We start from the raw sequence: 24,588 nt of genomic DNA, 5'->3' as shown, positions 1-24,588 counted from the left end.
ATATATTGTTTACCAATTTTTGTGAATAGAAAGAAGTGATGATTGTTGTATCCAATCAAAGTCATATCTGTTGAGTAAATGACCAAATTTCGTCACATTGTACTATCATCCCACATGGGGCTATGCAATATGACATTATATTTTGTATGGGCAAAATAAAAAGCGTATTATTTCATATTAGGCTCTATCTTTTTTTTTTGAGAAGTTACTCAATATTTGGTAATACGTTTTCAAAATTTATAATGAGTGCAAAATTACTCATTATGGGGATGAGGACAGAAACAGCATATGAGAAAATTGCAATTTTAAAGGGTCACGAAACACCAAAACACATTTTTTGAGCTGTTGACAGTTGTATATGTGTCCCACACTGCTAAAAACACTATTAGGACACCTATATTTCTCTAAAAAGTGTAAATTGGTTGTTTTTGCGTTATTTCAAGCAAATTCGTACTTCCGGTTTGAAACGAATTTTTGAAGCTGCGTTACGGTCATGACATAATAGCCTGTATTCCAGCGTGCAGACTGGACATCTGTGCCAGAGTATGTCTTATTATGTCTTACAGTGTTATGCATTAATGCATGAGTAAGGCTTGGTTCAAACCAATCAGCGCGCTCTATTGTGCAACTTCATTAATATTCATTACTGTCAGAGTGTTTAGACGACACTCACACCACGTTGTGTTGGCAAAACAAGCGTGAAGTGTTGCTTTTATAGTTTGCTGCAGTTAAGTTTCGTTTCATTTTCTCTCTGTGAGAGCTCAGTCTCACGTGTGGATTAACCGTGTACGCGACGCTCAACAACAATAATTTGCGTGTCTAAGGAGGAACATTGTTTACCTGAGAGCTGTTCTCATCTGCAAACGCTGAGATCCGGATTCGCTTGTAGTCTTCTCTTAATAAAGACGCGGCTCTAGTTGCTGGTGATTGTCCTGTCTCTACAGATTTGGTAAGTGAGCGACCAGTGCTCTTTGTTTATTCAGTTTGATCGTATCGAACTAAGTTAACCATTGCACCGAGTGTAAACATGTTAGCACTACAACCAAACTTTAACCTCGTGTAGGGTTTTCACCGCATTTAGTGACCGGAATAACACACGCGGCTTTCTGACACTACCTGCCGTGTGCATTTAAGTTTCCGGGAAATGCTGAGGGGTTTTTTTCTCTCATTCGCCATGCGGTATCAAACATTGCATGAAAAATACACGCTTAGAGCAGTTCCTCGAATCAAATATCTCGTTTGTCGCGAGGGGCATGAATGAATTCCCTGAATGAAAGAGCCAAACTGCAGTTAAAGTTTACCATTTAATAATTTGGCAAATAATTCGACTACAGATGTCCATGTAAACACCATCACTTTCTACCGTGTGTGTGTGTGTGTATTTTGACTCTGAAACTCGCGCGTGCCCAAATAGACACTCCCACACCATCCCACTTTTCTTCCTCCGACACTCCCCCCTAAACAGAGCTGGACACGCCCACTTTTCTGACTTTTTCCAAAGTAGAGGTGTGAAAACACCCTGCTGAAACGAGGCGGTTTCATGGCCCTTTAAAAGTAGAATTACATTTCACATTTTATTTAGTGGTATTTTAATTTTATCATTAGCTTTTGAAAAGTGTTGTATATTTCATTAATATTTAATTTTAATCAAACATTGTAAATAAAGTGAGAAATATGATACTTGAAAATGTACAAAAAACAGTCCTTTACATGTGGTCTATATAAATATATAAACTATCATTTGATTAAATCTACAGAAAATTTACTATATTGCAATATATATCTTTATTGGGATATGAGATGACATATATCGTGATATGATTTTGTCATATCACGTAGCCCTAATCACACACAAATCATTCTCCATCCATCTGTTATCCTTTGTTCAGTGTTCTATCCTTCCGTGAACTGCATAAATTACATTGGAGAAGTTCTGATAATCAGTCTGTAGACTAATCTAAATGAACTATTCAGTCATGACAGTGGTTTCCAGTAATTTGCATGATGAAGTTCACAAACCAATAATTTGAACTGATTCATTCATAAATAGAACTGATCCAGCTCACTCACTGATCCACTTGAAACTGCATTTACAAAGCCTTCTACAATCTTTTTCAGTTCTGTGCAGAAAAGTTTTTAATGGCAGGAGTAGGCTTATAAATGACAGAATATTTCATTTCTTCACTAACCACAGACTCTCTCCTGTACAATATTAAAATCCACAAATCAGATCTGTCTGAATGTGGGAATTATAAGGTAGACTGCAGTACATGCTAAATTACATCATGTCAAACATCCTTACTGAAGCTATTTTGCTGAACTCTCACAAGGCTTCAAAATTGGATATGGAGCTGAAAACCCCTTACTGTGACTCCAAGTGGAGCTGTATCATCCTTGGTCTTTCTGATCTAGTTTTAATTCCCCTTGATCTGTCTCTGCCTTCGGTCTCTTATTATAAACACAGACCAGATTTTGTCTGCTTTTCTGACATCTTAGCCGCCAAGGTCATCCTCATCATCATCCAGCAAAGTTCTTCCTTCACTGGAAGTCTCTGTTGCTATTAAATGTGACACAGCCTTTGTCTACTGGTGCATAAAAACCTTGGCAGTTGTCCATTGATCACTTTGCAGCAACTGGCCAGACCTGCTGTTTCATGCTCTATTTCAGAGGGTAAATCCATCCTTCCTGCAATCCTCTTCCACTAGGCTAGACTAATGCTGGTTTGCTCTAATCTGCCACTAGACCTCGTGATCGCAAGACATTGCTGCTAATTCCATTATACTAATAAAATGCAAAGTTAAAATATAGGTGCAATTTGCAAATCAGGCATTTTGTCTAAATTTATTCTAAAATTCCTAATTTCGAACTCTGTCCATAAAAATATGTTTTATGATATCACCCCATCCCACCGACCCACAATAAATTGTGTTTATTGAAAGTTGTGTTACAGTATCCTCTATGAGATTTTAAGTTGCCTGGAAAAAAGATTTGCCAATCGAACTCTCTGGAGACACAGGGGACAATTGTTTGACTTTAATACAGTCATGCTCAGTTATCAGCAGACACTAACTGATTCAATTCAAGGTCATACATCGTCTACACCACACTAAAACCACACTAAAACCAACCTACATAAAATCTTTCCTTCTGTCTCACCAATGTGCGATAGATGTAAGAGAGCAGAGGACACGGTTGCACGCGTTTTGGCTCTGTCCCTTACTGAATAGATTCCGGACAAACATATTTGACAGGTAGTCCATGGCTTATAGCAGACCTTTTATACTAGATGCCAAACTTGCCATCTTTGGCTTCTTACAAAATACATCTTCTCTCCTTCAAACAATGCAAGAGTCTTTAAGTGCAAGAGGCAAGGTGGTGGCTAAAAGACTAATGCTGAACAATTGGAAATCACCTTTACTCCCCTGATTCCAGAACTGGATTTCCGACATAATATCTGTTATTCAGATAGAGACTCAGAATTTTAAGGACTTGCTCTATAAGAAAATGTATGGCTATTTGGGCTTAATTTCTTGATTTATTTGACAAATCTATAACTCAAGAGCAATCCAAATCTATAATCTCAAGAGCAGAAAATCACTTTGATGCACTTTTTTGTTGTTGTTCCTTTACATTGTCCTTTGTATGTCTACAGTACGAGCCAACGTTTGTTCTCGTTTTGTATATATGTAAAATTCGCACTTCTTTTCACATGGTAAATTGTCCTGATTTCTTTGGTTAAAACATCATATGGGTTTAAAACTCTAAACATATATTGGCATATCATTAGGGCATCATAAACTCTATAATACAGAGAAAACTGACTGCAATTCAAAAAATTGAAATGCGGTCCAATATCATGCTGGCTACTGCATGATTAAGGACCCCTTTTTCATTTTTTTATTTAATTCACAGTAATGGGTTTCAAAGCTAACAATTCTGTAGCCAACACAGTGTACTATACTATTAAATTCTACTTAATAAATTCTTTTTTTTTTCAGAAATTTCAATGAGGCTCTCAAAATGTATCACCCAATGAACTACCTCAATTGTCTCCAGTATGTTGAAAGCTGTGCATAAATGGATTTGACATCAATTAGATGTTAGCAATGTTCTTAATTTACTATCTGCCAAATTAAACTGAAAAAGAAAAGATGTTTTTTTTTTCAAAGTCTTGAGGATTCCTAAAAAAAAGACTTGCTTTACATGGAAAAAATCAGCACAGGTGACACAAGATTTGCTGCAAAATGTGGCTGATGTAATGGAGGGGAAGTACCTGGAGATGCCATGCTCCTCCGAGAGACTGATCTTGGCTGTGGCAATGATGATGGCTGCTATGGAGACAAAGGGAAGTTAACAGATTAAAAGATTCTCGCTGCAGAATATCAAAGACCACTGACAGAAACAGACTGAATTACTAAGTATATCTAATAGTGAAAACTGCACAGGCGGTTCATCTCCGCTAATGAGCAATTTTCCTCATTAAGAGATGAGATCCTATGGTAAAGGTCTCCAAGCGGTAATAGTAGCCTTCAGATTTGACAATGTGGAGTTATAAGATGCAATGATATGGTCAGTGTGCATGTGAATATGCGTATCTGCATTTTAACCGAGAATAGCTTCATATAGTCTAATTGGGGCGTATGCTTTTGTGTGTGTGTGTGTGTGTGTGTGTGTGTGTGTGTGTGTGTATATATTAGCAGTTAGACCAGAGAGCCACTTACTGAATAGTGAATCAGAATGGCTGTGATGGTCTCTTGTGTCAGAAATAGCTGAGATTATTAATAAACTCTCTCATGTTCTCCTTCCCCCTTCCAGTTTAAACACCTTCCCACTCTCTTTCTCTCATCCTGTCTGATTTTCATTTACACTCCTTCACTGATAACGACCAGTGTCTTGGACTTTCTAAAGGTGTCTTTAACCTAGCCCTTTATGCCAATGCCATTTCTTTCTCTCTTTCCTTGGATAATTTATTAAGCCCTGGGGTAGAATAACCTTTAGTTCAGAGTAGAACCACTCCAGGGTTCAAAATAATTGACATTCACACAGCAGTGTTAGAAAATTAGCTTTAAACCCTGTTTTAACTTAATCAAAATAATGAGTCCAGCTTCTCATTAGGGCTGATGTGAAGAGATTCTCTTACCGTTTGAGCAGCTCCTTCCGGAACAACAGTTTCTTCTGAAATACAAAATGTTAATAATTATAGCCATCAAGCTGCAAAATTAACCAACATTTTAGAGACTCACAAAGTTAATAGAATTGGTATGAGAATAGGATGTAAAATGCTAATATTTTCAACAGAAAGAGAAGCAGTTTGTCATGCATAGTATTTATACTAACATCTATCAGAAACTTTATACATTTTAAAAAGCAGCATTTATACATTACCGGCTTAATTGTATTAATCACAAATGAATCACATGTTAAATTTGACTGAGAAATTAACATAAAAGATAATTTACCATCATTATTATATGAAATTTGGACATTATATTTAATACACAAAAAAGTCAACAAAGGCTATGCTGGGGGTAAAGAGAAGGTCACTGAGTCATTCATTCAACTACTTATTCTTTCACTTTATATAAATGGCCTGTTAAAGGGACATTTTTTAATTTTGTAATCGTATATTCCTCCCAGACTTGTTCCAAATTTGAATTTTTTTACTTCCTTAGTGTTTTTTTTCCTACTATGGATGTCAATAGCTTCCGGTTTTCAACATTCTTGAAAAAATCTACATTTGTGTTCATGAGAAACAAGAAACTTATAAAGGTTTGAGGTTTGGATGCACCGGGATGACAATTCTGGGCCTCAACATAAAATTCTGGATGCATTTGGCCAAAAACTAAATCAAAACTGCTTTGTAATAATTATAATTTTAGTAAACAATATAAGGTAATTTTTCTAAGACTTTTTAAAAGTAAACCAATAACTAAAACTATACAGATTTTAAAAGTTTTTATGGTGCTTTAGTTTTCTTGTCCTTTCTGGCTGGAGAGAGAGTGAAGCCAGCACACTGAAAACACTGGGTAGTATGCCACAGCACAGCATTTTTTCTCATAGAACTCTCTAGAACTCTCAGGTAGTGCAACCAGGTATGGAGCATCTCATCACAGCTCATCATTAAAACAGATAATACATTTATTCAGCAACCCCTAAAGAGGCATAAGGTCTGTTTAAATGTATCTTTTGTTACTTTAGCATGTATATTACACATATGTTTGTAATGAGGCAACAAAGACATGTAGTCTACTGAGTATAGGTTTTAATAATCATTTATGCATTGTGTAATATCACTCAGCTCTTGCTGTGATTTTTCCTGGGTGAAAGACTACAAATAGGAGGTTATTATATTAAGTTCTATATTAAGGCTGATATTAAATCCTGTCTGTGTTTTCAAATACATTAAAACAAGATATAACTCTACATAATAAATTCATCTCTGTCTGTCCCTTTGGTGGAGTATAATTGTAATTTACATTATATTTTATCCACAACACAACAAGACAAACTAGATAACTCTGAGATAGCTCATTCCCCCACCTATCTAAATTTTACCTATATCTACCACTTCAGTTAAAAATATTTTCAATTAACAAAGAATTATGATATACAATTTTTTTTTTTACAGCTGAAGTATAATTATGTTGCATGTTTATTTTGTTCATAACACATCAAACTCTGTGTGTGTGTGTGTGTGTGTGTGTGTGTGTGTGTGTGTGTGTGTGTGTGTGTGTGTGTGTGTGTGTAAGCAGAGCTCATTAGTTTATAGGGACATTTCAAATATGGTCAAAACCATCCATATTTTATTAGGTCAACCAATTATTAGGTTTGGAAATGGACCTGTAAAATTACATCTGGAGAATCTTTGCACTTACCTAAACTACATAAGCTTACCTAAGCTTTCATTTAGATTTCAGAGAACAAATTAAACAATATTTTATTTGTGTATTCTATGGCACATTTAAGCACCACAACTGTTTTCTAGAAATGATAGTGGAGCAACAAGTCAGCATTTAAAAATGATTTCTGAAGGATCATGCAATAACAAAGACTGATAAATATTCAGCATTGAATTTATATATTAATATTTACATTACATATTAACATTAATATTTCAGATTATAGTAGGAAACACTTATTTCAAATTGTAGTAAAATTATTATTATTCCAAACCTTCAGTCTGTAGAGGGGACACAATATCAAATGCAGAGTCTTCAGTCTCTTCATCAACATCTGAATCGATCTCGCTCTGATAAAGAGATTCAATAAGCTAATCAACAATATATATTAATCACATATTATAATCAATAAAAAAATAGGTGTAGAGCTTTGTTTAAACCCAAACGCCATAAGTAGACTACTGAATCAGATTTTAATTAATATTTTTTATGATCTCAGACTAGGTTTTGATTTACAGCAGAATTTAAATGAATCAGCTCCACCTCATGGTGAATACTGGTAAATACATCAAACATACAACAGGACAAAGCACTGCACATACAGACCAAACACACACAACTCTACCTTTTTGTGTTTTAATGGCACAGCATAAACAACATTAATGTCATCAGCTCTGCTCTGTCTCTCAAGGGACTGATACACATGATCTTCATCTCCCTCTAATCCCTCCAACTCATCGATGTCATTTCCTTCATCATCCTCATCATCATCCTCATCAGTGCGTCCTGGGGAAGGCACAGGGGGTCTTCCTGTCACTGAACCTGGCCATCTGTCCCTGAAGTGAGAAAGCAAATGAAGCACTGCAGTGGCTGAATCAAAAATAAAGAGGACATATTTCAGCTGATGACAGGCTGATGCTGTTTAATCCACTATCTTCAACACTTCCTGTCATTGAGAGGCAATCAAGCCAACAATTAAATTTATAAGTGAACCACTTGCCCTCCTGCTGATTCAATAATGTCTATACATTCACAATCAATGAGACTTGCTGTTTTTTTCCTGATTAGAAGTCATTCTGTTGTACTTTTATTTATAACAGTTTATAACAGAACAGCAGGGAGTTTATGATTAAACCAATTTACCTAAAGACACTTAATATCGACAAATATATATATAAAAAAACACAAACAAACAAAATATATGTTTATCTGCATGTCACATGACATGACCATTTACCCTAACTATCGAACTGTATTATAGGGGTGCAACAGTACATTGAAATGGATCAATATGTTGATGACATGACTTATATTATAAAGTATCAATTATTTAAGTAAAATACTGATATGGGCAGCGTGGTGGTGCAGTGGGTAGCGATGTCTTAAGCAAAAAGGTCGCTGGTTCGAGCCTCGGCTGGCTCTGTTGTCATTTCTGTGTAGAGCTTGCATGTTCTTCCTGGGTTCGTTTGGGTTTCCTCCGAGTGCTCCGGTTTCCCCCACAGCCCAAAGACATGCACTATAGGTGAATTGGATAACAAAAAATTGGCCGTATTGTATAACTGTGAATGAGAGGGTTGCAGCTAGAAGGGCATCCACTGTGTAAAACATGTGCTGGAATAGTTGGTGGCTCATTTCACTGTGGCGACTACTGACAAATAAGGGACTAGGCTGAAGGAAGGTGAATGAATGAAATAAAATAAATAAGCAAAAGGTGAAAAAAGTAACGAAGGAGAAATAAATAATACACTTTTCTTAAATGTGTTTTGAATTGGATGCAATTGCTGCTCTGTTGTTTTATTGTGATGAGGCACTTATGCAGACAGTGTATATATAACCCACGCATATAACCATATAACGCATATAACCCACGCGAACACGGGGAGAAGATGCTAACTCCACACAGAAATGCCAACTGGTCAGCCAGGACTTGAACCAGCAACCTTCTTGCTGTGAGGCGACAATGCAAGCCACTGAGCCATTGTGCCGCCTTTAATTGCATTTTTTAAGTGAATTGTTTGCGAATGTGTATTTGTAACAGAGTTCAAATTTATTAGCATATTATTATATATTTTGGTGCACAATGGTTATGAGGTAATAAAAATGTAACTGTTTTTTTTTAATTAGGCGCATAATATCTTAATATCAAGAACTATTCCACAGAATCTAATTAAATAAGAACCATATTGCAATTTCTTTTTTAAGTATTGAAAAATATCATATTGCTGGTTAATAGTACCAATTTCATAAGGTAACACAATGAACCAACCATTATACACCCATAATATTGTGTCCAATTATTTAAATATTATTATAAAATCACTTTATTTTAGGCAGAGTGTTTCTGACTAAAAGGTTCACATATTCCTGGTTTAGGACACTGAAATCAAGTACTATACCTGGTGTAAAGTGCTGTAGCATAGGGCTCAAAGTCAGCTTGGCTGTCTGCACGTGAACAATCACTCTCTGAATAAGATCTTTGGCGTGGAGAAGGAATGGCAACAGTACGACCTGTCAGTGACGAAGACAATATGGCAGCTGCCAAAGCAGACCTGTGATAATCATCAGAGAGATTACAAAATGTACAGTTAAAAAGGTGTAAAGAAATTTTGACAAGCATTCAGGGTTAATGGTGAGTCTATCAACTGTCCCTCAAGAACACAATATACACATAGTGAGAGCCAGAGTGTTTTGTATGGGCTGGGAGATGGTAGGTGGGTATACCTGGGTCTCTCTGGAGAGGGATTGGGGCTTCGTGGAGGAGGGGTGCGGGGAACAGCAGGTCTGGGGGCAATGGTGGCAGCAGGGATCAAACCATGAGCTATATTTCGCTAAACAATCACAAAAGCACACACCATGACAGCGTTTACAACACAAATGCTTCAAAGGATGCACGTCAAAGTACGAACAAACACTGAGGGTTCAATTAATGTACACCGTTAACGTCTCTTTATAGATTGATATGTAGCACAGGCTTTTCTGGCAGCTGAAACAGTTCTTTACAAAATGTAACTTAAAGTCTTATAATTAGGTAATAGAAGACTTACAAATTCCCTCTTCTCTTTTCTCCTAAGGCTGAAGTTGAATTTGGATGACATGTTCCTCAGCCAACCTCCTCGTTGCGGTGAGAGATGTGAGGTTAACATTAAGATTTATAAAAACGGTGCTAAGGACCGCGCATTTCAGAGCTATTGTTGGAGCAAAACTATGCTTCAAGGATGAAACCAGCAGAGTTTAAATGTTATTTTTATACGCAGCCATTGTTTATGATCGAAATCTTCAAAAACAGCTTCAACTCAACTTCACGTAACTAGACGCTTTCCATGAAAACCGATTGAAATATAACGACTGCTCCTATTGGGTCGCCTCTTTTCGCCCAACCAATCATAATGTCGCTTTAATCGTCTTAGCAACGGCATGGTGCCATGTCTGACTGCGGCAGTTGTCCAGCAGAGGGACGCCTAGACCACTCAACTGTAGCGCAGTCTGTGGAAAAGGTGATAGAGGAGAATATAAGAATAAGGATATTATATATTAGATGTAATGCCATTAATGACTAGAACAGTTGCCTAATAAGGTAAGTTTGTTTAGTTTTCAATGAAGAATAACATGTTTAAATGTATGTAAATCGTTTGGCTTTGTAACAGTTTCAAGAATCTCCAAGTAAACAAAATTGAAACATGTTTGAGAACAGGACGCTTGAGAAGATGATCAATCAAATATACTTCAAAAAGTTGCAACAGAACATGCAGGGAAAGTTGTTAAAAGAGATCCGTATCACACATAGTAGACTAGAGGTTTAACATTTATTAATCCTATTATTGTCAGCCTGGTCAGCCTGCCTGAAGTGAAACCTTCTATACTTAGTATCTAATCTTCAAATGACACAGTTTTGTTAAAATACATTTGATGGGGATATTTTATGAACAACCTGGACAGAGATTGGTCCCAACAGGTGGATTATTAGTGGGAAAAATGGTTACAGGTTTAATGAACACGATTACAAAAACAAACAAGTAACAGACAAGTTTTTGGTAATAATAGTTTTATTAATAGACAAAATAATCACATAACAATACTGGTTTATTGTCTGGATTGGGCCTGATACTGATCTATGTTTAGTCCATATTAAATCTTGTAGCTTAGTAGTGTGTTCAATATCCATATTCATTTTTTAAAATGTTAACTGTCATTAAAAGTAATTTTGGTGTACTAGTATTATTTTTAATAGTTTGTGCCAGCTCCTAACTTAACTGCATTTGTAAGTGGGTTAAATCCTGCATGTTTATTATTACAAGAGAAAGTAGGTGTGTGAGTCATACGGTTAGAAATTGCTCTGGTGGAAAATGTTACTGTTAAAAGCAGACTCATATAGGATACATGCGTGCTTCCAGTAAGTTTGAGAATTAAAACAATTGTTGAATAAGTCCTGAGTCAGTGTATTTCTGATTTGCTCTTTTTAATGCTTTCCAGCTGTAGAAGATGCAGAAATATCTTCTCCAACTTTCTCTTTCACACACACAGACGCTCTTAACCACTGTGACATCACTGCTGCCGTTGGGAAGCAATCCCTCCAATAACCCAACCAAAGCCACACCATAAAATCCCCCAGTCTGTGAGTGATTTAAAACCCATTAGTCCACCACACCACCTTCACTGCTCTGATTCACATGTGCAGTTTTATAAAAATGATGCTTTTCCTATCATTCATTGAGTAGACTAAATAGTTTCAATAAAATTCAGAGCTGCAGAACTCTTTCAGTCATTATATAAGAGCATGAAAGCCTTTTTATACACTTTTGATAAGATATTTCTCCTGCACTGCCGTTACTTCGAGTTTCACATGTGAATCTCGGACTCACAAATCTTTGAAAACTAAATGTAAGAGTTTTCAGAGTAGATGACTTCTGAGTTCTGGAAATATACGGTCATATTTCTAATACAAAAGAAGCACAATTTGTTTTTGTTTTTTTAAATAGGCCTTACAAAACTAATACCTCCACATAACCATTGCTTATGCAATGCCACCTTTAAATAGCGTTGGTTTGGTTGATATGATTACACGGTTAGTAAACCACAGTAACATCTTACTCAATAAAAACAACCACAGATTTGACCCTTTAGTTTATTTAAATCAACATTTACATATACAACATAAAAAGTAGGCAACATTTCATCATAGTTTAGACATTTCATCAGATATATCCCACTGGTAATCCACATAAACCGTAGACACAAGAGCAACTAATCTACAAATCTGCTTTATCATGTTAACATCATGTAACAGCAGTAGAATTTAGGGCACTGATGCAGATTCTGGCTGGACTCTGAAGAAAAAGACATTGAATTTCAAAGAATCCTTAGCATGCAAGCAGATTATAAACATTCTGTCAGAACAGTGTTTGTCGTTTTAATTCCAAGTGGCACGTGAAGAAACACAAATGTTAAGGATACATTCACAGACAATAATAAAGTATTTACAAGTGAGGAGCGGAGGCCCATGGTTAAATAAGACTGTCAGTGTAGACTGTGGCATTTTAAAAGCTTTTGTCCTTTTGACGTTTGTAAAAGGCAGTGTTTTCAACAAGCAAATGGTTAAATATTGTCAAAAAAGATTTTAAAAAGCTACACAAAGAAGAATGCACATGGAGTAACAGAAACACATGTAGCCAAAGCAAAATAAACAACAACCCATGATTATATACATCAGGCTTCACGATATAAAACCTACAGTAAATAATTCAAATACTTAAAATGAATACATATGTTTATATAGATATATATTTGTTCTCTTTATTTTGAATATAAATTATTTGATTATCAAATGTGTATAAAAAAAATCTACTTTGTAGACAGTGAAATATTCCAACACTGAAGAAGTGCTAGGTAAAACACGTGAAATAAAAGTTAAATAAAAATTGGTTTCACTAGACTTTCTATTCGTCTTGCTTGAATTTGGCAATACCTTATGTCACGCACACGGCCCATCGTAATATTTCCCTTCAGTGTATGTTAATACTTGAGAAATCCAAACAATAATATATTATTGTTTGTTGTTTATACATTCCAAGTCCATAAGCCGTTCACTATCCTCACCCATGTTCGGTTTTTCTACAGCGATTAACACAGGATTCAGTTTCGTTTTGATGGTGCAAGATCACCACAGTCAGTCTACTAGCCTCAATCTAATTTAAAGAGGATCCCTGTTAATGCAACTAATAAAAAATAAAAAAACTAAAGAAAAATCCTTCATTTAGCCATTCAACACAAGTATAATCAAATATTTTGAGCAGCATACGTGTAGTGTTTTTAATCTGATTCATTGAAAACACCTTTAATTTACAGGTGAGATTTTCTAAGACAGACTATTAAAGGAATAAAAGAATAGCTTACACTTGTTTTTTTTTTTTTTTTTAAGTCCGTGCAAAATAATTTTAATCTCTCTACGAAGCTTTCCCTCTTTTCTGACTCCAGTTTTGTGTGTTTTAGTAGAGGCCGCTTTCGTGATGCGAATTGGAGTAGTTGGCTGAGGGTCTGTTCCAGGGCCTGCTGTAATCTGCATTAGGGAGACTCAGCGTGCTGCTGCTTTTCTTGTTCTTGAGACCAAAGCTGAGGAATGATGGTTTCTTTGCTACCTTGCGAGACTTGGGGTTTTTATCGTCCTCGTCGTGTGCCAGGCAGATCATGGAGTATGTCTTGGACAGGCCGCCGCAGTACGTAGCGCTCTTGGTTGCCTGCAGAGAAAGAAACAGAGGAAGAGGTGAGTAATGATTTGAATGACTAATCAGGTGCGATCAAAATAAACACCCACTGGCTATGTACATACTGAAGCTACATTTGTTTGTCAATTTACATTTAAGTGCTTAATACTGTAGAGAGCAGGGGTGCCCAACTTTTTCTTATGAAGTGCAAAAAAACCCAAACTGTTAATCAGTCTAATTTATAACAGAATTACACTAGTTTTTGCCTTGATTTGCTTGCCTGCATAGTCCTTTATCAGTCTAATGACAGTATTTACATTTTAAAAATCATTAACATTTAATTGAAACCATTTCATTTGTTTGCTTTTTTGTAGCTCAGCAATAAAACGAACAAAAAAGGTTACGTCAAATTAGAAATGATGATCCATAACCACTGTTAAAAGTCACTCGCCTATACCCGCTCATCATACTCTCCTCTCAGATAGGATGGAGGGCCAAATCAAAGGTTACAATGGGCTAACTTTGGCCTTCGGGCCCTACTTTGGGCATCTAAAAGCTAAGTCAGCTGACTTGTTTCCTGGCTGCCATATTTGCCAATTTAAGTTACAATTATAGTAGGCCCTTAGTTATCTTACTACAACACTAAGCTCTAACTAGAAATGCCAACAAAAGTGAAAAACATTGGTCAAAAATATACATTTGCACACAAAATGACAACCAAGAGGCACTTTGGTGTGCAATTTCTGTGTTCAAAATTGCATACTTCCATACCATGTAGTATGTTAAAAACAATGTGAAAGCAGAGTAGTATGTTATTCAAAATGCAGTATACAAGTACTTGGTTGACCTTCTGCTTCCGGTGAGATTCTGAAGTGCTATACTATTCCATGATGCAATGTAAGAGAATTCATAAATGTGAGTGAACCAATGCAACTAAAATTGGGTAGGTCATGTGATAATGAACATGCTTTTCCTATGGCTGTGTAGTAAATCCAAATTAAAATATAGTAGAGAAGGAGATTTCAGATACAGCTCATGTTTCATTATTTGGACAGGAAGAGAAGTTGAATTTTTGCATTTGAACATGCTTTGATGGTTTCTCTGCTCTTAAGGCAGCATCTTAAAGCTCACAGAGTCAGCGACAACCACATTCTACAACTAAATCAACTTTCAAAAAAGACAGGAAGTGACAGCTGTATAAAAAATCTGCAGTGTGTATAGAACCAAAAAATTACATTTATTTAAAATATTCATTTATTTCAAAGTGATTTGATTCTCTTCTGTATGTACAGTGCAAGAAATCACAAGGAACGAGGTCAATCTTGACTTGCTAGTGTTGACATATCATAGTGTAGCTAAGAATAGCAACAAAAAAAAAAAAACAAGCTGATGGAAAAAGACACATTTCAAAATATCACAACCAGCACATGCCTTTTTTATCCAAGGTATTGTGAACTAGCGTTGCTGTGAACTTTTATTTTAGTGTGTTGATGCATTTCCAACAAAAACAAGATATTAAAGAGGTGGTTGTATTTTTGTGCTACTTCTTTTATCGCAGCAAACTAATAATTGTATGAGCGTAACAAAGCAGTCTTCGCACAAACAATTAAACTGACATCCTTACAAAGATTGATTAAGGATCAGTGTTGGGGGAGACGCATTACAAGTAACCTGAGTCACGTAATATTATTACTTTTCTTAGTAAAGAGTAAAGCAACGAATAACTTAAAAAATTAAGTAATAATGTTTTAATTTACTTATAAATGTAATGCGAGGTACCTTTTAGTTTAGTTAATTTGCTTTTAAAAAATAAATTGCTAAAGTTTAATGAATGTTGTCAAGTTGAATCCCACACACAATGATAGAATTCAGGAATGACAGAAATGAAGATGGCAGAGCCTTTCATTTCCGCGATGGAAAAATTCTCATTATTTTGAACACATGGAAGAAAAGGAAAAGAGGATTATCTGAATGGACAGTGATTTTATTTTTTAATAAGACAAAGTACAAAGTAGCAAACACATAACTTTCATTAATCTGTATATGTGGCATGAAGAGCTCTAGGGTCAGAATGTTCTTAGAAGATAACGTTATCTTACATTAAATTTTTAAATGTGTTTTTTAAAGGTAAATTAATGTTATACAGAGCAGAGCTCCTCTAATTAATAAAAAAGAAGAAAAAAAAACTTGCAAATTCAGAAAGAGATCAAGCCACAGCCAGGTCAGAAAAAGTAATGCAAAAGTAACCCAAAAGTAGCGCTACCCATTACTTACCATAAAAAGTAACTAAGTAATACAACTAGTTACATTTTTTGGGGAGTAACTCAATATGGTAATGCGTTACTTTCAAAAGTAATTTCCCCAACACTGTTAAGGATTACCAAAACATTTTCAGTGGATTAACTGGCATAAATGATAGTGTTGACCTCAATGTAAGCTAGTGAATTAAACATTGTACATTTGCTTTAATATTACTTTGGTCATGTTTGTAAAAGCAAAGTCATTTGTTAAACAGAATTCACTCCTGTATTTAAATCCATTAAATCCCTCTTAAATCTTAACAGCGTACATAGCCACAAAGCAATATATAAATACAAGATCTCCTTTACTCTTTCTTACAAATATTTTAAGACTGCAATTCTTTGATAAAAATTCAGTAATGCTGGCAAATATTAAAGTTAAACAACTATTCTATATTTGCATATTCAAAAATGTAAGCTATTCGTGTGATGACAAGACAGAATTTTCAGCAGTCATTACTCCAGTCTTCAGAGTCACAGGATTAAGATTAAAAGCTTTCTGAGCCCCTTTGAATTGCAGTGCAAGTGTACATAGCAACCTTGTTAACAGTAATGCATTGAAAACATTAATAAATATAATTACACTTCAAGATATAAGACAATTCTCAACCAATCAGGGAACAGAATTCAAAGTAGAGCTGCATGATACTGGAAAAATATGCTATATTGTTACTGAGTATTGCATAATACTATAAGCCTGTTTCTTAAGATATATTTTATATAAAATATTTATATTTATCAGTTATGTTTTAAAAAAACATTATCTAACAGTTCTAAAATAAATAGATAAAACATAATTTCATATAAACATAAAATCCAGACAAAAAACCTGTCTTAAGTCTTTAAAACATTATAAATGAGTAAAACCCTCAGCAGACATTCTGGCTCTAATTAGCTGTCGTCATTTTGCTCTCTTGTTATTTTTTATTTTCAGCTCTGGGTTCTCCTTTGGGCCACTCACCAATAGCAGAAAAATAACTAGCAAGGCCCTGTCTGGTTAAATTTATCATACATGCCAGTGATACATACAGTTGAAGTCAGAATTATTGGCCCCCCTTTGTTTTTTATTCTTTTTTTAAATATTTACCAAATTATGTTTAACAGAGCAAGGACATTTTCATAGCATGTCTGAAAATATTTTTCTTCTGGAGAAAGTTTTTTTTGTTTTTTTTTGGCTAGAATAAAAACAGTTTTTAATTTTAAAATAAACATTAAGGTCAAAATGATTAAACCCTATAAGCTATATTTTTTTTCGATATTCTCCAGAACATATCTCCGTTATACAATAACTTGCCTAATTACCCTAACCTGCCTAGTTAACCTAATTAACCTAGTTAAGCCTTTAAATGTCACTTCAAGCTGTATAGAAGTGTCTTGAAAAATATCTAGTTAAATATTATTTACTGTCATCATGGCAAAGATAAAATAAATCAGTTATTAGAAATGAGTTATTAAAACTATTATGTTTAGAAATGTGTTGAAAAAAAATACTCTCTGTTAAACAGAAATTGGGGAAAAAATTTAACAGGGGGGCAAATAATTCTGACAACAACTGTGTATTGCAAATACAATTATATCCAGATAACAGAAACTGAGATGTATTGTGCAGCTCTAATGCAAAGCAAATCATAAGGAAAATGAGATGCGCTACCATTGGTTGGCTGCTGCTGTCCATCATGCTGACAACCCTGATGTTGATGCCCTCTTCATCCACATCCTTTAAAAGCTTCATGACATCACTCACTCCCATCCATTTACAATCGGTGTCACCCACAGCAACAAGGTAATCGCCCTCTTTCAGTCCACCGGCCTGGTGATGAAGAGATAGCGGAGGGTAAAAAGAAAGAAACAAAAGCAAAGAGAAAAAGGTCAGAGGTGTAAATCACGTCCTGCAGGGAGTGGCACTTTGACACTTCAGATATTTACGGTATGAATTTATCAGCACAAGCACACTCTGGTTACTATAGAGAGCAGGCCCTCGCTCAAGTGCTTCAAACAAAAGCAGCAGAGTTCTTTGCGGGAGACACACAGCTGCTTCAGACAGCTTGAGACTCATATGGGCAAAAACAGGTGCAGTGGGTGTGGACATGTGTTTGTGTGTGTTTTGTTTTATTTAATTGCTGTGGTCAAAGATTAAATCGGTCTTTAGCTTCAGGGACGTTTACACGTATAAGGAAGATTCATTGAAACAGGAAGGAGTTATCGCTTCTGATTAATGCCCTGGCACTAAGCGCTTTGTTTGTTGTTTTTATTAAGGTGGCGCGGTATTAATTATTTATGTGCAATAAACCGGAGGTGATGAGTAACATTTACAAGGGCACACTTACAGATCAATATGTCAACAAATGTTTTTCCGTTGTTCTTACAATTTTAGCAATGAGGTGAAAGCAGTGAATTCATTAAATAAACAAATGCAGAGTTGTGCTACGTTAGTAACACAGAGTAACTTTTTAATAGCTTATAAATAGTTTGAATTAGTTTATTACTTTTTCTTTTCTTTCTTTGTTTGTATTTCTTAACAACCAAAAATAAAAACATTCATTAATGATGCCATGTGGTATTTTACTTGCTGTTGTAATATCAATTATATTTTAGTAAACCAACATATGTAGGTACATTACTATTTGAAAGTCTGGCAAGTAAGAGTATGGGCATTTGTTTGTTTTAAAAAATGTTTTGATATTAACTAAGGCTGCATTTATTTGACAAAATAGTAAGGATGTCCAGATCCAATCACGTTATCAGAAATTAGGCTCGATCATGTGGTTTCAGACTCGACTGGAATTAGACGTTACCTCCCAATCAGGAATCGAATATACATGTATGTACATTTTTGAACACTTCTACAGTTTTGCGTAGGCACAGATTTACACCTCGTTCTTGACTTCCGTTAGAAACAGCTACGCGTGTTGAATGACATCACTTAATTGCAGAGATGCTATTAGTTAAATGCTGGGAAAGTAGAACACTGAAGCATGAGTATTTGGTAAAGTCTAGATACTGTAGAATTCAGCTGCGTATACACACATCAATATAGCATCATTTTTGTCACACTGTATAACAATAATTGATATTTTTACAGTACTGTGAGGATTGGGTTTAGGGTTGGGGTGGGGGTAGATAATAAAAAATAAAAAAATTTTGGTAATATAATAAATAACATTAAATAATACTCTCTACAACTACTGTTTTTTACATCACTATGATGGTTGGGTTTATTGTAGGGGTAGACATTAATAAAATACAATTAATGGGAAATTTATTAAATGTTATTAATAATTATCGTTAACTTTCAATCAACCATATTAGTCTAGCAACAGCCCAAGCATGTCTGCAGTCTGAAGGTATTATAAAGTTAATGACGACAACATTGCCATAGCAAACTGTGAGATATGTCAACTTGGGATTGCAGGAGGTGAAGAATTGATGTCATTTATTACTTGACTGTTCAAGCTACCTCACTGAAGTGCTCTGTTTGTTGACAAAGTTGTTGAATGTTAAAAAAAGATGAATTAAATAATGTTTCTTGGCTCTTATTTATTCTATTTGTATGTATTATAGAAGTATCGGATTGGATTTCGGTATCAGTAGATACTCAAAATCAAATAACTTTGACTCAAGGGCAAAAAAAACTGATCAGGATATCCCTACAAAATAGCGAGACTGAAATAATACTATTAGTTAATTTGATTTTTTTAAATATTTTATTTATTTTAATTCATTTTAATTTAATTTTGCAGTTTACTTAATCTTTTTTAGTACTCTTTCTGTATTATTTTAGAAAAGTTAAAATTTTTTAGATCCTTTTATAATTTTAAAAGGTAGATAAAAATGGGGGGAAGAAATTTTTTTTTTTTATTATTTGTCATGGTAAATAAATAATGACCAAAGTTAGATTTTGGCTGAACGTGCCCTTAAAAGGAAGCTGAACATTATTTTGTGTGTTTGTCTGAGTGTGTGAACACTCACTGCAGCGGGACAAAGGGGGTCGAGTGACTGTATCTGAACGGGTGCATCTCCCTTGAGCGTAAACCCGAGGTCTCTGTCCTGCAGTATGAGCCTGATGGTGCGCGGAGCTGTCCACCTCTGCTTCGCTGAAAACACTGACAAAGGCCCCTGCAAAACACAAATACAACAGCAAATCACTATAGCAACTCACCAAAGTCCAAGACACACAGGCTGTTTTTAACTTAAGCCTGCCTGCCACCCTGCTCGCCCTTGGCTATAAATCCAACTCTGCTGGTCATCCAAACATTTGGCTTACTGGTACGCCGACTACACACAGTATATGTGAAAGACTGGTCATATGGTGCAGAACGTTTATTTCATATTGTTATGAAACACTGTCATCTGAGGTGATGATGAACTGTTTAAGGCACCGGTGTTCTCATATGAGAGGCCTCTGCCAAGTCCCATAGGGGCACATGGGTCTTTCAGTTAGAATAACTCATACAAACACTAAAATTAAACCAACAGGGTATTTGTTTAACTTAAACAGAAGTACCAGAGCTAAGATTGGAGGTTATTTGAACAAAAAAATAAAGTACAATAAAAATGAATACAGGGGGAAAAAATTAATTGAAATATTAAGGCAAGAAGCACAAAAGCACTGTTCACACACCTGTTGATTTGAAGATTTTGGCTTTTTGGCTATTAATAAAGTATTAGGAATGTATGTATTTTGTGTTGGCCACTCTTTGTATAACCCTGTGTTACTTTGTGGTTTGCCATCTGTTTATTTCTAATGAGTCTCCTGTTTTTGTTACTGGAAACTAGTTCAGTAAAAAGAAAGAAGAAATGCTTGCATGCGTTTAGTTTTTTTTTCAGAAGAAAGAAAAAAGTAGTTCCTAATGCAAAAGGATTTTTGGACTTTTGGATTTTCTTTTTTCTATACACGATTATGCTGTTGAACTGTTTGCACACCTACCACCAGTGCCGATATACAGCCACATCGCTCTGCTACTCGTGCAATATTGCTCATATATACTTCAAATTTAAACCTATTGCATATGTTCAAATAATACCTCATTTGCATATTTAAAACAACATTTAGAAAACTTATAATACAAAAAAAGTTAGCAAATGTAATCAATGGACTGGGGAATTATGATAAAAATTAGTTTTTGTATTTTGGGAATTATGATAAAAATTAGTTGTTGTATTTTTTTACCCTATTTGTTTGCATTAATGTTGCATTTGGTTGACCCCTTTCTCAGAAAGGTCATTCGATTTAATAAGGACTTGTTAAATAAGCGGGTCATCTGGTACAAGATTTCAGCAGTGATTCTTTGAACTCTCTGAAGGTCGCTCAGACATCTGAAAGCGGTAAAACACAAACATACTCTCCCATAAAACTGACCACATCATAAACTCTGCCTCCATCACCTGAATTACCCTGCTGCCCACAGCCCGAGGGAACGGAACATACACGTCACTGTGGTTCTCCAATGTTCCTGATCCGAACACCAGATTTACAGTTCTAAGAGTCGCAACGGTTCTACCAGTTATACTGAATTTAATCACAGACGAACACTTGGTGTTACAGTTCAACACAAAGAGTGACAGTTAATGACATTTTTGCTAAATAATCAAGGGTTATGATTTAAAGGGTTGATTTATTAGTCCAAGGGTTATTAGTTATTAGTTTAAGGGTTGATTTATTAGTCCAAGGGTTATTAGTTATTAGTTTAAGGGTTGATTTATTAGTCCTGATGTCATATTGACGAAAAATGTCACAATAAAACCCAATGAAACTCCCAATAAGAAGGTTGTAAAAATGATTTATAAACCTGTAAACATGTTTGCATTTCTGCACTTCTGATACCATCATCTCAAAGTTACTGGGTTTTAAGACCAATGTTGTCAACAAGTTTAGTGATGTTAAACTCATGAAAACATTGTGTAGCTATTTTAATTTTTTTAGTCAGAACACAGATTTTCTTAATTAAAGAAACATTTAAGAATATTTTGCTTTTGTTAGTCTCAAAAATATTTTCAACAATAAGCCAAAATACAACTACAAAAAAGTCTTGACATAAACATGACGACAATACTCGAAACTTGATTCCTCATGAAATCAAATGTTTTCAGGAGGAGCCAAGTTTTTAATACACCAGCATATTTACCTTCAGCAAACCACTCAGTATCAGGTAGCCATTGATGTTTGCGGACAAATAGTGTACGATTTTTGAGCAACAGTCGAATAAGGGTTAGAAGTTTGTGCAAAGCTCAGCATGAAGTAAGAAGTTTAGAGAAATGCAATTGTGTACCACCCCAAATTCATATTCAAACAAGGGTTATTAACATTAGTACAGTAAAACAGTGAGTATAATACTGTACAGACTGACCAAACAGAAATGGATAAATAAAGCACAAATGTCATCGCAAACTGATTACAGTTTTTTAACCTGTTTGGCCAGTGTGTACAGGTCAATCAACATGGGTCTGTTCAACAGCACACAAGCTCACGGGACACTTAGATAAGTTATTTTGTGCACTAATAAGCAAATTTGCAAGAGCGTTCATGTGCTGTGAAAAGAGCTCAAAATGTCAGAGTAAAATTAGTAACCCACATACCAGCCGCTGGAAAAGGTCTGTGACTTTCACCTTGGTGGCCGCTGGAATCTCCATCTCAGCTTTCTTTTCCGTTTTAGCTAACAGAGCAAAAAGGAAAACAACGTTAATGCATGTCAAACTAAATTACATAACCGATGCTGATCTCAGCTTCTTTTCTGAGAATCTCAAACAGAACCAATTGCACTGTTCAAACTGAAATGCTTTGGTAAAACTCAATACAGATTACATTTTACATTTAAACTACAGTAAATTTAACCATTTTAAACTTAAACAACAAAAAAAACTACAGTAGAAATGCAGTTTATGCATTGAGCGTAACATCAATTTCTATTAATTCAATCATGTGGGAGATTAAGAGGAGTTTAAACATTTGTTTACATCAGGTAGTAAAATGTTTGACAAATGTCCTAGGACACACCCAGATGCATACATGTTTATAATACATTAGTGTTAATAAAAAGAGCCATGCATGCTATACTTTCCATTCCATGACTTGCAACTATACACATTTATATCCATGAGAATGCAACTGTTCCAAAGTCATCATAAAAACTGGAACATTATTGTATAAATGTGACCAACAAAAGGTGGTTTTTTCAATGCATGAACATACAGCTGAATTAAAAGAACTGCACATTTCAAACTTACAGTAATGCAGTAAAATTAAGCAAATATATATTTTACATTTTGGCTGTGTTGAATTATGATTTTTAAATACGACACAAGTCTAGTGTACATTACTTGACTGACCAATAAACATTTTAACTCTGATTCTGTTCTAATAAAACGGTGGTTCCAATAGTGTCCATCTCTGACTTACAGATAATATCTGGTGCAAGCATGTAGTCTGTGAACTCGTCTTCCTTGTCGTTTTGTTCGAACTTAGTGAGAGAGCGATTGAGGCTAGCACGCAGGATGTCACTCAGGATGTCCAGTTTTTGCAGGTGTCGACAGCGACAATGTGTGCGGATGGCCTCTTCGTGTCCCATGATGGAGCGCTGTAGATGAGCTTTACCTGAGTGTCACAGAGAGAAATTATTATTGTGCTACAGTGGATTATCCCATATTTACATCTGTCTAACAGGTCAAGATGCTGTGTTGAGTAAAGCTATTTTCTTTAAGTACTGTAGTACATTACAATCTTAAACCTACTTTAAAAAAGGGAAAATAACTAGTGCTGGGCAAAAATTGATCACAAGTAATCAAATCCAAAATACAAGTTGTTTTGACATGATTCAAGTGCGCGTATTGTGTGTATTTATTTAGTATATATATATATACACTCCCCAAGCCACTTTGTTTGGTACACCCGTCTAACTGCTCATTAACACAAATTTCTAATTACCCAATCACATGGCAGCAACTCAGTGCATTTACTGTAGGCATGTAGACCTGGTCGAGACTGCTTCAGTTCAAAATGAGCATCAGAATAGGGAAGAAAGGTGACTTTTAAGCAATTATTTTTTTCAATTCCAATTTTTTAAGAATGGTCTTAAAAAAGAAAATATCCAGTGAGCGGCAAGTCTGTGGACGCAAATGCCTTCTTGATGCCAAAGGTCAGAGAATGACCAGACTGGTTTAAGCTAATAGAAAAGTCAACAGTAACTCAAATAACCACTCGTTACAACCGAGGAATGCAGAAGAGCATCTCTGAATGCACAACATGTCCAACCTTCAGGCAAATGGGCTACAGTAGCAGAAGACCACACCGGGTGTCACTCCTGTCAGCTAAGAACAGGAAACCGAGGCTACAATTTGCACAGGCTCACCAAAATTGCACAATAGAAGATTGGAGAAACGTTGCCTGGTCTGATGAGTCTCGATACCTGCTGAGACATTCGGATGGTAGGGTCAGAATTTGGCATCAACAACATTAAAGCATGGATCCATCCTGCCTTCAGACTGGTGGTGGTGGTGTAATGGTGAGGGGAATATTTTCTTGGCACACTTTGGGCCCATTAGTACCAATTGAGCAGTCAACTCCACAGCCTACCTGAGTATTGTTGCTGTCCATGTCCATCCCTTTATGACCACAGCGTACCATTCTGATGGCTACTTCCAGCAGGATAACGCGCCATGTCATAAAGCGTGAATCATCTCAGTCTGGTTTCTTGA

The 24,588-nt window shown here is 35.5% G+C and overlaps 2 protein-coding genes and 2 long non-coding RNA genes across 34 annotated transcripts in view; 2 read left to right on the top strand and 2 right to left on the bottom strand.

Moving 5' to 3' along the window:
* Positions 1 to 10,232, bottom strand: part of cep89 (centrosomal protein 89) — a 109,070-nt gene extending 98,838 nt beyond the window's left edge. For 11 of the 30 annotated variants that reach the window (XR_012382334.1, XM_009303314.5, XM_073906322.1 and 8 more), the window contains exons 1-7: positions 9,944 to 10,232; positions 9,621 to 9,727; positions 9,296 to 9,448; positions 7,525 to 7,735; positions 7,174 to 7,249; positions 5,141 to 5,175; positions 4,274 to 4,331 (exon numbers count right to left, since the gene is read on the bottom strand). Coding sequence is in view for 29 of the 30 variants with exons in the window: in XM_009303314.5 (XP_009301589.1) it covers positions 4,274 to 4,331; positions 5,141 to 5,175; positions 7,174 to 7,249; positions 7,525 to 7,735; positions 9,296 to 9,448; positions 9,621 to 9,727; positions 9,944 to 10,042 (739 nt within the window). In the remaining variant the exon portion in view is untranslated. Of the gene's footprint in view, positions 1 to 4,273; positions 4,332 to 5,140; positions 5,176 to 7,173; positions 7,250 to 7,524; positions 7,770 to 9,295; positions 9,449 to 9,620; positions 9,728 to 9,943 lie in introns of all 30 variants that reach the window. The other 19 variants (XM_073906319.1, XM_017356830.4, XM_073906312.1 and 16 more) reach the window with 6 other exon arrangements.
* Positions 9,810 to 12,814, top strand: LOC141375410 (uncharacterized). The gene is made up of 2 exons (XR_012383423.1): positions 9,810 to 10,473; positions 11,370 to 12,814. It is a non-coding gene; the product is annotated as an uncharacterized lncRNA (long non-coding RNA).
* The window catches only part of rhpn2 (rhophilin, Rho GTPase binding protein 2), a 43,991-nt gene continuing 31,410 nt past the window's right edge, over positions 12,008 to 24,588 (bottom strand). Inside the window, exons 11-15 of one of the 2 annotated variants that reach the window (XM_005168961.6) lie at positions 23,294 to 23,488; positions 22,504 to 22,550; positions 19,867 to 20,013; positions 17,549 to 17,707; positions 12,008 to 13,630 (exon numbers count right to left, since the gene is read on the bottom strand). In XM_005168961.6, the coding sequence (XP_005169018.1) occupies positions 13,382 to 13,630; positions 17,549 to 17,707; positions 19,867 to 20,013; positions 22,504 to 22,550; positions 23,294 to 23,488 (797 nt within the window). In that variant the 3' untranslated portion in view covers positions 12,008 to 13,381. 2 annotated transcript variants of the gene reach the window in all.
* LOC141375412 (uncharacterized) overlaps positions 13,386 to 24,588 on the top strand; it is a 35,994-nt gene continuing 24,791 nt past the window's right edge. The window contains exon 1 of the long non-coding RNA XR_012383425.1: positions 13,386 to 13,656. This is a non-coding gene — a long non-coding RNA (uncharacterized lncRNA). The remainder of the gene's footprint in view (positions 13,657 to 24,588) is intronic.

The sequence above is a fragment of the Danio rerio genome, chromosome 7, assembly GCF_049306965.1.
Source record: "Danio rerio strain Tuebingen ecotype United States chromosome 7, GRCz12tu, whole genome shotgun sequence".
NCBI lineage: Eukaryota > Metazoa > Chordata > Actinopteri > Cypriniformes > Danionidae > Danio > Danio rerio.
Note: the sequence above shows the minus strand (reverse complement) of the source record. Positions and strands in the feature narration are given on the sequence as shown.